Source organism: Phocoena phocoena, chromosome 9 (assembly GCF_963924675.1).
Source record: "Phocoena phocoena chromosome 9, mPhoPho1.1, whole genome shotgun sequence".
Lineage (NCBI taxonomy): Eukaryota > Metazoa > Chordata > Mammalia > Artiodactyla > Phocoenidae > Phocoena > Phocoena phocoena.
The window spans coordinates 36,225,006-36,237,057 of NC_089227.1; the positions used below are offsets into that span (position 1 = coordinate 36,225,006).

Below are 12,052 nucleotides of genomic sequence, written 5' to 3' on the forward strand. Positions count from 1 at the left end.
AATAAGAACCTTCGCCTTATCAGGGTCCCTATGTGATTTATGAGCACGTTAAAGTTTAAGAGCACTGACATGTCACCGAGATTTTATCATTAATTCTTTACTACTATGGGTAAAATGACATGGTATATTTAAAAGACGGAGCAGTTCCTAAAAAATCTATTTCTGACATATAAACAGACCAAAAGAGAAATCGAGGAATTATTTTACATGAGAAGACACACTGAAGCATTATTTTCAAACAAAAACTTCCATTTAAAATAATTTATGACTCCCTAGCTTAAAGCAGAGTAAACTGATGCTAACATGTTCAAGTCAAATAGTTGTCAGTGGCACAATGGAGACTGAAATCCAACTCTACTGACTCCAGTGACAAAATGCTCTTTCCAATGGAAAAAAATTTTTAATTACATTTTCCTGGAGCACATATAGTTAATATAAAGCAGTAGAAGTATAACTTTGAAAGGATAAACAAAATGATGTATCTGTGAAACATATTGAAGGAAATCCAGCAAAAATATATCATAGTAGTTAATATGTGTTTTATTCTTTCCAGTAAAAAAAAAAAGACCTTAAAAAATTGAGTAGAAAGGAGAAGAACCAGAAAGTGTCCTTCTTAATATGAGTGTTACTATTTTCAAAGAATGACACCACATATTATTTAAGTGGAAGCATATGTTTGATGAATCAATCTGGAAAACTGATTTCAGAAATATTAAAAATTTGGCTTTGCTACCTAAGTTTTACTATCCAGCAATAAACAGAACTTTTTCACGTAAGGCTAATTTTTGCACTTTTCAACACAGAAGCAGAAACAGCTGTATTCAACGTAAGTATTTTGTAAGCGACTGTAGAAAAATTAAACCCTTCTGTCTTACCATCAAAGAAGCTCTTGGCTCTTAGATAACTGACACTGAGCCTAAGAACTGAAAGTTTGTCCAGCTTATTAACAACATCTTGTGGAAAAGGCAGCAGGCTGGCCAAACGGTCCAATTCCGTATTAAGTCGGTCTCTATGCCGCTTTGAAGGATTCGACTTGATTCCTTCAGCTGGGACTGGCTTGACACTGAAAAACAAACAAAATTCCATAAAATACATTAAAATCTATAAAGAAAAAATTTTGATCACATTATAACATCTCCTCAACTATTTTTCTAACAAAACAAACATCTAAAATCTACTTCAAGTTTACATAAATCCTTTCAAACTGCTCCCTTCATATCTTAATTAAGAAAAACAAGGGAATGGGTAAACTCCTTCATAATGTTTTATTAAAAACGTATGAACCCATCACAGGAAAATGCTGAGTACCTCTTATATACCTCATACATTTGTGGTACATGATTCCCAATTAACAAATCTATTAGGAGTTTTTCCCCTTCAAACACATCTATTGTTAGGGGGAAGAAAGAAATCTGCAGTAAATTATGTGAAAATTATGCCTCCTTTGCTATCTTCCACAAAAATCATCTTAGCATCATTTATGTTGCAAATAAATAGGAGCGACCCTAAATAAAAAGCTGTTCTTCATCATCCTCAGCCTCCTATATTTAACACTTTCCTGTCAGTGACAATGTCTCAAAGCCATTGTGGCAACTCCACAGGGTCCTCCAGCCATCTAATGGGGTCCTCCGATATTAAGGCGAGAAAAACTTTGACTTTAGTTATTGATATTTGTCGATTGTGACAAATATTAGAGGTTAACTGTTTACCAGCAATTGCCCGCAAATTTTGCTTTTATGACTGGCCAGTAATCCTTCTTCTTAATTATTAGCCATCATAGTTTGTGTCTCAATTAGAAAATCCAATGAAATCCCAACATTTAGCATGATTTTCATCTGAGAAAAATGATACTTATGGTTAGGAGTAGAACTTGAGTTCAGAAATGAGAAACTGAACTTCACACAAAAGCCTTAGCCAGGATTTCATAACAGAAATTCATTAAAGTGGATTTACAGATCATCAGACACCTAATGTTGAAATATAAAAAAAGAAGATATCAAAAAACCAAACAGGGGCTTCCCTGGTGGCGCAGTGGTTGAGAGTCTGCCTGCCAATGCACTGGACACGGGTTCGAGCCCTGGTCTGGGAGGATCCCACATGCCGCGAAGCAACTGAGCCCGTGAACCACAATTACTGAGCCTGCGCGTCTGGAGACTGTGCTCTGCAACAAGCGAGGCCGCGATAGTGAGAGGCCCGCGCACCACGATGAAGAGTGGCCCCCACTTGTCACAACTAGAGAAAGCCCTCGCACAGAAACGGAGACCCAACGCAGCCATAAATAAATTAATTAATTTTAAAAAAAACAAAGTAATTTTTAGATCATGTCTCTGTACCCCACCATTTGCCAGAAAAATAAAGAATTAGCTGGAGCATTCTTATGATGAAGACTTTTTTCCTCCAGTTTTACTGAGAAGACAAAGACATTTTTGATAATTCAAATTAATTACATCTGAAAGAGTGGAAATTGGCTTGAGTATAATGCTGTTAATTTGATTCAATCAAAACATTTCTCGACAACATGTTTTCAATGTTATATGAACATGAAGAAGTAATACTTTATGCAAAAAGATAATAGAAAGTAATATGAAAACTTAACAGGCTTTTATCAATGTCCCTACCCAGTAATTTCTTCAGAACTTGTCTATTTCTATTTTTTTCTATTGCAGTTCATGTTATTTCTACAAAAAATAAGAGTAAGAAATTGATAAAGTGGCATATATACAAAATAAGTCAGTAGATACTTCCTCTAGACTATGCATGTAACTACATACTTAACAGAAATTGGTGACTATTTCTCTAGCTATTTTCCCTGGTCACGTGTATAATCAAATTCAAGTCACACCTAATTACTGCATCTCTCCAATTAATCAACTGAATCTCAACTTTTACCTATAATGCATGTCTACCTCATTGAATAATTGTCTGACTAATCACCTGTGAAAGCAAATATTTATTTGCACCTATGTCCTGGGTGGTCCAGGAAAACATTCTCCTCCTATATACTCAAAAAGTGTGACGGGAGCTGAGTTCAGCGAGCAACTGCTTGAAAAAAGATTTTTATAGAAAAGGTGGTATCTGAGCTACATCTTGAAAGGTGAACAGGATTTCAGGAGGCGGCATAACTGAGGAAAGGTGAACCGTGAGAGGGCCTATCTGTGAAGCACAGGGTAAAGAGAGAGAAGGGGAAGCTGGTTAGGGCCGCCTTCCTTCAGTAAATAGTGACCACCCACCACACATGCCAAGCACAGAACACTGAGCAGTGAACCAGCTTCAAAGCGCTGCTCAATTAGATCACTTTACTGTAGAGTCTTCCCTGACCTACTCCCACTGGATTCCTCCCAGGTGACTACTGTACTTTATGCATCTTATGTAAATGCCTTAAGCACCATTCCATTAAGGAATATTCTGTGCAGACGGCATTTCCCGTAATTGAAAATAAAATCTAGTCGTGCACTCTTGGTAGCTTTCCAGTAATGATTATAAAACACTGGGGAGAAGACCGTAACACAAACATTGAAGCAAGACAAGCTGCTAGGACACAGAAAGAAATAGCAATAACAGTAGGATAAAGAGGTTTAGAGGTGTTCCTCCATGTGAAATTGCTGCCTGTCTTGCGCTGGCTTTTCGCAGTAGTCAACCCTGCACTAGATGAGACTATATCTATACACAATGCAAAACTGTCCACAGCTCTAATGTATTATTATGCACATTATGGAATATTTAGCTTGAGATTGAATTTCCTAAGTCAAGTGTTATCAACCTATATTGCATATACTTGTTTGTTCTCTTATTACAATATCAACTTAATCATTTTGTATCTCCAGTGCTTAGCATAGTACTTGACACGGAGTGGACTCTCAATTAATGGCTGCTGATCAGAAGTGTCCAGAAAGGAAATGATTGCAGCCTGACCACAGGGAGTGATAGTGGGACGATAACAAGTAAGGCCTGGCTTGAGATTTTTAAACACAGCACTTTGTACCTACCACAAAGCTCCGTACATAGCCAGACTCAAGTGTTCAGTCAACTAAACTGACGTGCTGACTTCCTAGGTATAGGAAGTAAGGGAGAGAAAAACGGTGAGTGAGGAGAGGTTGCAAATGACTGGGATTCGTAGCTTAGGATCACAACTATATTTCCTCATGGAAAGTATGCCAAACGAAGAAAGAAGAGACTTGAGGACAGACCTCTATGATGCCAACATTTAGGTATAACGTTGAGGAAAGGGCCGCGGGCAAAGAGTACGGAGGAGGAATGATAAGGCAGATAGGAAAAGAACCCAGGCAGAATATTTTGGAGGTCACAGAACAAAGTCAAATGCACCAAGTTATTAAGGAAAGTCGGGGCTGAGAAGTACCCACTGGACTTGGCATTTCGAATCCACTGTTGTTAAAGCTGAAGTGATAGAGTTGAGACACCTTTTCACCTATTTATGAGAAATATTCAGAACTATTTTGTGAAAATACTTCATACTTATCCACACCTATTAACGATGCACCAAGTAATTAAAAAGAGAGAGTAATTCTACATCAATTACACTTGAGTTATGCTGGTACTTTTACTTTCGTATTGTCTTTAAACCTATGCCAAAACATACTGCCAGCCATCTATTTAAACAAAAGTCTACATCTGAAATGTAAATAAGTGTCCCTGCAACATTGGATTTGGGATATCTGGAATTCAGACACCTCCTGAAATAGGGAGACTGTAGATGTCGATCAGGGAAAGGAACAATTTATTATTTTTTTAAACCTTAACCTCAAAAATCTTGTCCCAACCTGTAAATCAAAATTGTTGTGAAAGCAAGACTTTAGCTGACTGCATGCCATGCTCCTGTTTTAGAAGCCCTACATGCCATACGTACTGGCAGTGACAAGCCCAATAGCATGTCCAGTGCCAGCTTGCATGCCCTCTTTAATACCTTTTTAATATCCCAGGCTAAAATGTCTCTTAGGCTCATCACTTGTGCTCAGGGTTTGAAACAAAGTTGAAAAACATAACAATCCAGTTTAATCATAAATTACTGTAATTGTAAATGTTTATATTTTTATGACATTTACCATAAAACCTCAAAATGACACGCAAAGACAAAGTTTCAGTAATCCTTAGATTAAGGTGGCATTTTCTAACGAAGATTACCTGTCACAGTACTGAGTTTTTTGCTCCATCGGCTTTTTCCTGTGGGTGACTTAATCTACCCTCTCTGCTTCAGTCTACTTACCAGTAACTTGTTTATTTCCAGCCCCTGTACCTGAATGTCCTCACATTCATATTTTTCAGAAGTTGGGCACCGCTTCTCTGCATCTATTATGGTATGACTCTCATTCCAACAGCTAGGAAATTGAAGTATTTCTCGATAAATCTCTCTACCATACCACGTACACCCCATTAAGCCCAACTCTTAAACCCATTCATTCTTCATTTCCTCCCCATGGCTTCAGTGCATACTTATTTATCTCTGAATATAAATGCTGAATGTTTATCATCATAAATTGTATACTTAACGTGATATTGGAGAGGGGATCCGTGGCACAAATTAAGTCAAATTTCACTGTTACTCGGAATACAGCTGGATCTTTTACTCCCCTATGCGAAGCAAAAAAATGTCTACAACAACTTCGGAGAATTCTGGCTGGCAGTTACTCGTAAGGAGTCTGAATTCTTCAGTCGCTCTCCTGCAGCCGCTCTACAACTGTGAGGGGTTCTTCCCTTTCCCTCTTTTGTTATGCTTAAGGAGTGGTGATGAGGTACAAATGGCATATAATCTTTAGCACAAGACTTTAACAATGAAAACTGGAACATGAAATATGCCCTAGAAATCACTGTTACTTCCAAAATCCTGGAAAAAAATTCATTAAGAATGTTCCCTTTTTCCTCTTCTTTTTAAAATATACACTTTTTTTTTCTTTGTATTTCCCTTGGAACCCGCATAGAATACATCACTAAAACATGAAAAATTTTAACTGGTGGCCAATTGTTAAATTAGTAAATATTCTCAAATACCTACTATGTATATGGTACTAGGAAGCTCTGGTTGCTATAAAGACAAATAAAAGGTAGACCTATCTTTACAGAGCTTGTCTTTCTTACTAGGAGGAGATACATTCTATAACAAGCCAAAAATCAAACATAATGTATTGCTCAATAATGTAGATGCCATAAAAGTGATGCTGGAGAGCTCAGGAAGGTAAGAGCTCACATACAGGTAGAGTAATGGGGGAAGGTTTCATGGAAATGTGGTTTCTACATCAGGTCTTAAAGATAGGTAAATCACTTCCAGTTTCATGATGGCAGAGCACATGGCTTTCTGCAACTACCCTTCTCTCTGGAAGATCATGCCAAACGAGGAAAACAGAGATAGAAACACAAAATCTGTCTTGGATAAACCTAAGACACAGCTAAACCCAGATATAAATAATATGAAGATGAAAATTAGGTAAAAAGTGAAATCAATGACAACGGAGAACAGAAAAGAAAATGTAATCATAGTATATTACTTAACTCAGCAATAAACAATACTTACAGTTAAGGAAACACTGCATGTGAATTTAATCCAAAATTGTGATAAAATTATACTGGGAGGATGAGGAGAGATTAAATAGCACTAATAACCATAACTATCACAATAAAACATCAACAGATAATGCCTACTATGCTAAACTTAAGATAACATTATACACATTATTGACTTTTTCAAGTGCATGTGTTATTTAAAACGGATACTTTTCAAAATAGTATTTCATTAAAAATAAGGTAAAAGAGCAAACTGAAAAACATAAGACAAAGAAAATCAGTATGTAAAGGACATCTCAAGTAGAAAAATCTGCAAATGTACTCACTATTATTCCACACATACAATCCCAACATAGAAGTTCCATTATCTACCCCATTTTTTTTTTGGCTTATGAAGTTGACAATTAATATTTTTAAAGCAAAAATGCAAGGATATAGGCACTCCTACAGACTACCAATAGGAATGGAAATTTTTTGCAGAGTAATTTGACAGCATGTTTCAGAGCATAATACTTGGCTCAACCGTAAAAGTATATCATATCTTTGTACCCAAATTTCCACTTACAGGAATTTTTCCTAAGGAATGAACTAAAAATTTACATAGAAATTCACATATCTCAAGGGTATTCTCTGAAGTACTAGTTGAAATATTTAAAGATTGGAAATAACAGAATTTCCGCCTCCAAATAAATTACAGAGCTTTAACAGAAGGGAGTACCATGCAGCCACTGAAAACAATGTTTTCAAGGAGGGGAGGTAGCTAGCACATCAATGAAAATAGGAGGAAAAGACTCTAAGAAGAAAGGGCATGAATGCAAGTATGGAGTCAAGCAAGCACAAATCATATATGGGCAAAGGGAAATAATTTATTCAGAACACTATTTGAGAAGAAACAGTGAGCGTTAAGGAACTCCCTAGTATGTGGGTGTACCATATGCATCACTGAACTTACCTGGGCAGCACTGCGAAGTTGGAATGAACGTAAGCTTTGGAGCCAAAAGACCTGGAATCTGATATTAAAACTCATCCTTTCATTTACTACCTAACAAGTTTGAATCTGAACCTCAGGTCCCTATCTGGAAAGCTGAAATAATAATACCTTTTCATACTACTATTATAAAAATGAAATACAATGATGTCTGTAAAGCACTGTGCATGCTTATGTCACAATAAGTACTAACAAACAGTTTTTTGTTATATAAAACCAGTATGCAAAAATATCAATTTTAAAAGAAGAGTGGAAGTAGAAAGGTACTGTTGTTAAAGATTTGCATGGTACTAATTTCTAAGTAAGTGTCTAAATTATATGCACCAATAAGCATGTACTGTGTAAGTTTTTTCACCAGTGGAGTAGCACATTTCATTACCCACAATTGAGAATGCAATCATATACTGCCTCTTACTGTTTCACAGGAGAATTGATTGCTCTGTGATAATGTAAGCTGAAATTATTTAAAAATAGAATCTGTATTTCTGTTAGAAGTCTTTACAGCTTATAAAATACTCTTCTTCTGCTAATTTTAGTTGTGAGAGTGGCAATGTAGGTGTTGACTGCCTGCCTTATTGGTCAATCACTTGCCAAGACCTATACAAGTGAGAAAAGTAGACCTCATCTTTTAGTTTAGAGCTAGTGCTTTTTCAATTTTAGTTTAGAACTAGCGCTTTTTCAACTAGTGCTCACTGTTTCCTCTTTACACCATTTATTTGTATAAATGTTACCAATAACTAATCACTTTCACTTACTTATTTCATAGGTCCAATATGTGAGAGCCTTTATAGTCACTATGTATAAACTATCTGAACAAAGCTTATCTGAAAGAAAAACAACAGTGGAGAAACAATTATGTAACTAAAAATACCTATATTTTTATTTTAGAAGCTATTTAGGAAATTTTATCATAGTACGTTTATATCAAACATTTTCAGTAAAGCATAATTTTATTCAACTAAGTAGGTATTGTATAAGTGAGGTTCATTAGGTTTAAATAGAATGAATAGCAATTTAGCAAACATAGCAAGGAAGACACTGCTTTTATACTAATGTTATTAGTGTGTTAGCAAAGTAAAAAGGGTCAACTAAGGCTGAGAAGTTATTTCTAACTCTGACACTTCATGATGGCTGGCTTGATCACCACCACTACTGATATCATTTTTAAGTGTAGATTTTCATTTACTCAACACCTATTATTTGCCAATATTCAGCATTAATTTTCTAAAAATATGGTAAATTGAAGTACCACTAAAAATTTTATGTATCAATAGAACTTAAAAACTACAAAAATACATCCAAAGTTATTATCACTAGGGGAAAAGAAACCCAGACTCTATTTAATTCAATAGTGTGCTTTTCACCTATCTTCATGCAGCAAAGTAATTAAAGAAACGTACAAAAAGGCTTTCATCTCCAAAGAAAATAAAACAAGAAGAGGATTTAAGTAAAAACAAATTGTTTTTTCTTTCTTTCTTTCTTTCTTTTTTTTTTTTTGAGCAGGGTTATTTTAAGGAACACGTAAGGAAACAGTAGAACCTATTCCTAAGGGTATCTTTGAAAATTTCTTTAGGAACATGGATCAGATGCAAGATTGCTTCATATCCTTTGATCTTCTAGCTTTCGTTACTCCGAAAAGAAAAGAAACATTTACTGAGTGTCTACTATGTACAAGATACTTTAGCGGGATTAAATTTAACACGTTTAAAATATATTTCGTACTAAGATAATTTTCAACGTTGGACTTTGCCACTAGGGGGCGTTGATCCCGTTTAATAAATTCCATTGAAGATTGGAAGAGCTTCAGGTTAAAAGTATGTCACACACTTGATTCCAAAATTTTATGGAATTGTATATTTAAATGGCCATCTTATTAACAGTCCTATAATTATGCTACAACATATTTTCTCTTTAAGATACAATGGCTGACTTAAGGGGTCAAAGTTAAATAGATCTCAGTAACATTTTCAGCTCAAACAAGATGAATTTTTCTGACAATGTGCCAACATATTATAGAGCCTGTTAGCCACAAACTAGTAATTTAACTAAAAAAACACATTAAACTTAATATTGGGTTTATGGCCCCATTCTTAAAATGGACTTTGATTAACTGCATTTTAAGTTAACCATTTTTTCATTCTGGTAAAAACAATCTATAAACAATTTCATGTGATTCTGTAAATGCCAGCACTAGGCTTTTCTTATGGAGCAGTGACCTTTTAAGGCATTTATATGATTAAAAGCAACGCATGATGCTCAATAAAGATCTGATAAACATTTATACTAACTAAATAAAATAAGGGTGAATGTAGAAACGCTTTAGTTGTATTGTATTAGAGATTATTAAATACAAATATACTAACATCTTAGAAAGTATATTAAAATGCTAATATAAAATAATAAAAGGTACATCTTACGTAAATAAAATGTACAGTACTATGTTTAAAGGAAAAATCTTTAATAAAACATTAACGAGAAGCCAAAAATGTTAAACTTTATGATGAATAAAAATTAAAGCATTCTATTAAAGTCATCTAGGTCTTTCTGTAACACACTGACTGAAATGCAGTAACTTAAAAATCCATCAGGGGCATCTTCAGGTTATCTGACCATACACATAAAACCTATGATAACTCTATTATATATAATGCCAAGTATACCAGTGTATTAATAAATACATAGAAGCGTTTGTGAGGCCTCTCAATTTTAAATAACCACTAAGGACAAAGTCAAATTAGACAAATACATTTTTATATAAGAAACCACTGTATAAAATTTCAAGTATTGAAAACCAATGTCAACAGAACTGCCAAGACAAAAACTGCTGATTCGGCAGTATTCCTAATGTCGGCCACACTGCAGGATAAGTCTTCCAAATTTTAATCAGTCTATTTATAGATGAATATCCTCTGTTAATGCCAAGTCTAGATCTGAAGACCTATAATCACTGAAATTCTAAAAGGAAATTAAAACTCCAGAATAATTAAACTTTTAAACTGGTCTTAAATATTAATCTTAAACTGTTATTTTTCTGGTTTGGATTAGTGACCTAAATTAAGTTTTAAGTCAAATGCACACTTCTGATTTGTTCTGAGGAACTGTTTAATGTGTTCTGAAAGTTGTTTATGAAAGTTTGAAAAATGTGAAGTAAAATAACTCAGGGATAATAATTAGGAATAAACACATGAATACTGCCAATTCACAAAAGTAAATCTGTCTCAAGCACGGATTTTTCTTTTTTCTGAAAAAAAAAAAAAAAAGTATTTTCCATCTCACACAAATATCCCACCAAAACAAACAAACAAAAAATCTAAGTTTGTAATCTATCAGAGCTGACTAAACTTGGAAGTAGAGGGAGAAGGGAATTAGAGAAAGATGCTAAGAATGAAAACGTCTGTTTCAATAATTCCAGCTCCAAATCATTTACAGACCCAAAGTGATAAGAAAGCTCCCCAAAAAGGTGACTGAAAATACAAATCCGTTACTGTATTCTGGCTACTACACTCACTCAAAACTGCTACCATCTCTATACATTGTACCGATGCGTTCACGCTGAGCGCTACAAAATTACTGCCAAATAAGTAAAGAGTGCAACAGAAAGCCAGTTGCACCGGACTAAAAAATACCTTCAGAAACACTCATTCCCTTTCCTGCAGACAGCACGTGTTTAGCTCCTAAAAGCATCTCCCCCCATCAGGAGTGAGAATGGTGACCGTCCTCTAACCTAACCGAGGAGGATATTAAATGTGAAAGGGGATTTCAAGACGGGCTTAGGTTAACTAATCCACCAGCCAGCCCCACAGGGCAGACCAGAGCTGTCAACAAATTAGGACCACAGCACAGTGAACAGTGCTACAAATGGGTGGGGGGTGGGGGGTGGGGGTGCGAGGGTGCGCGTGCCCTGGAGACTGGGGAACGGGGGGCACAATTTTTTAAATGCAATCTTTAAACACGGAAAAACCCAAGGCCTGGGTTTCTCGACCAGCCTCCAAATCGCGATCCCACGGACTGCGTGGGGAAGGAGGGACCCAATCACCAGGCCGCGGGGATGTGGGCACGGGTGAGGCGGCCTCCCGCACCTGCGCGCCTGAGCGCCCACCCCTGCGCCGAGGACGCGCACCAGACACTCACGTTTTCTGCACCGGCTTCCGCCGCTTGCGACTGGCGTAGGTGATGCTGGCGCTGCTGCTGTTCATGGTGCCCGGCTGGCGGCGGCTTCTCCCCGGGCGCGGGCGCGGACAGCCCGGTCCCCGGGACCCGGCGGCGACCGGGACGACGACGGCGGCGGCGGCGGCCGGTGCCGGGTTCCACGCAGCCGCGCCCGCTCCACCTGCACCCTCCCCGGGCGGTGGCAAAGACGCCGCACCCCAAGAGCCTTGGCTCCCGCTGCCCCGAGTCCAAGTGCGCCGCCCGGGCCTGGCGCCGGCGGTCGAGGGGCGGAGACCGGTGAGCCGGGCGACGCAGGTGCCGTCTATACGGGCGGAGGCGGCGCAGCGTTGCCCGCAGGTGAGGCGGCCCGAATGGAGGAGGAGCCTGGGCCGCCTGTTTGGA

The 12,052-nt window shown here is 37.3% G+C and overlaps 1 protein-coding gene across 1 annotated transcript in view; it reads right to left on the bottom strand.

Annotated features, from left to right (window-relative positions):
* Positions 1 to 11,817, bottom strand: part of AHR (aryl hydrocarbon receptor) — a 48,519-nt gene extending 36,702 nt beyond the window's left edge. The window contains exons 1-2 of the mRNA XM_065884394.1: positions 11,633 to 11,817; positions 876 to 1,063 (exon numbers count right to left, since the gene is read on the bottom strand). Coding sequence (XP_065740466.1) covers positions 876 to 1,063; positions 11,633 to 11,697 — 253 coding nt within the window. The 5' untranslated portion in view covers positions 11,698 to 11,817. The remainder of the gene's footprint in view (positions 1 to 875; positions 1,064 to 11,632) is intronic.
* Positions 11,818 to 12,052: the final 235 nt, after the last annotated feature.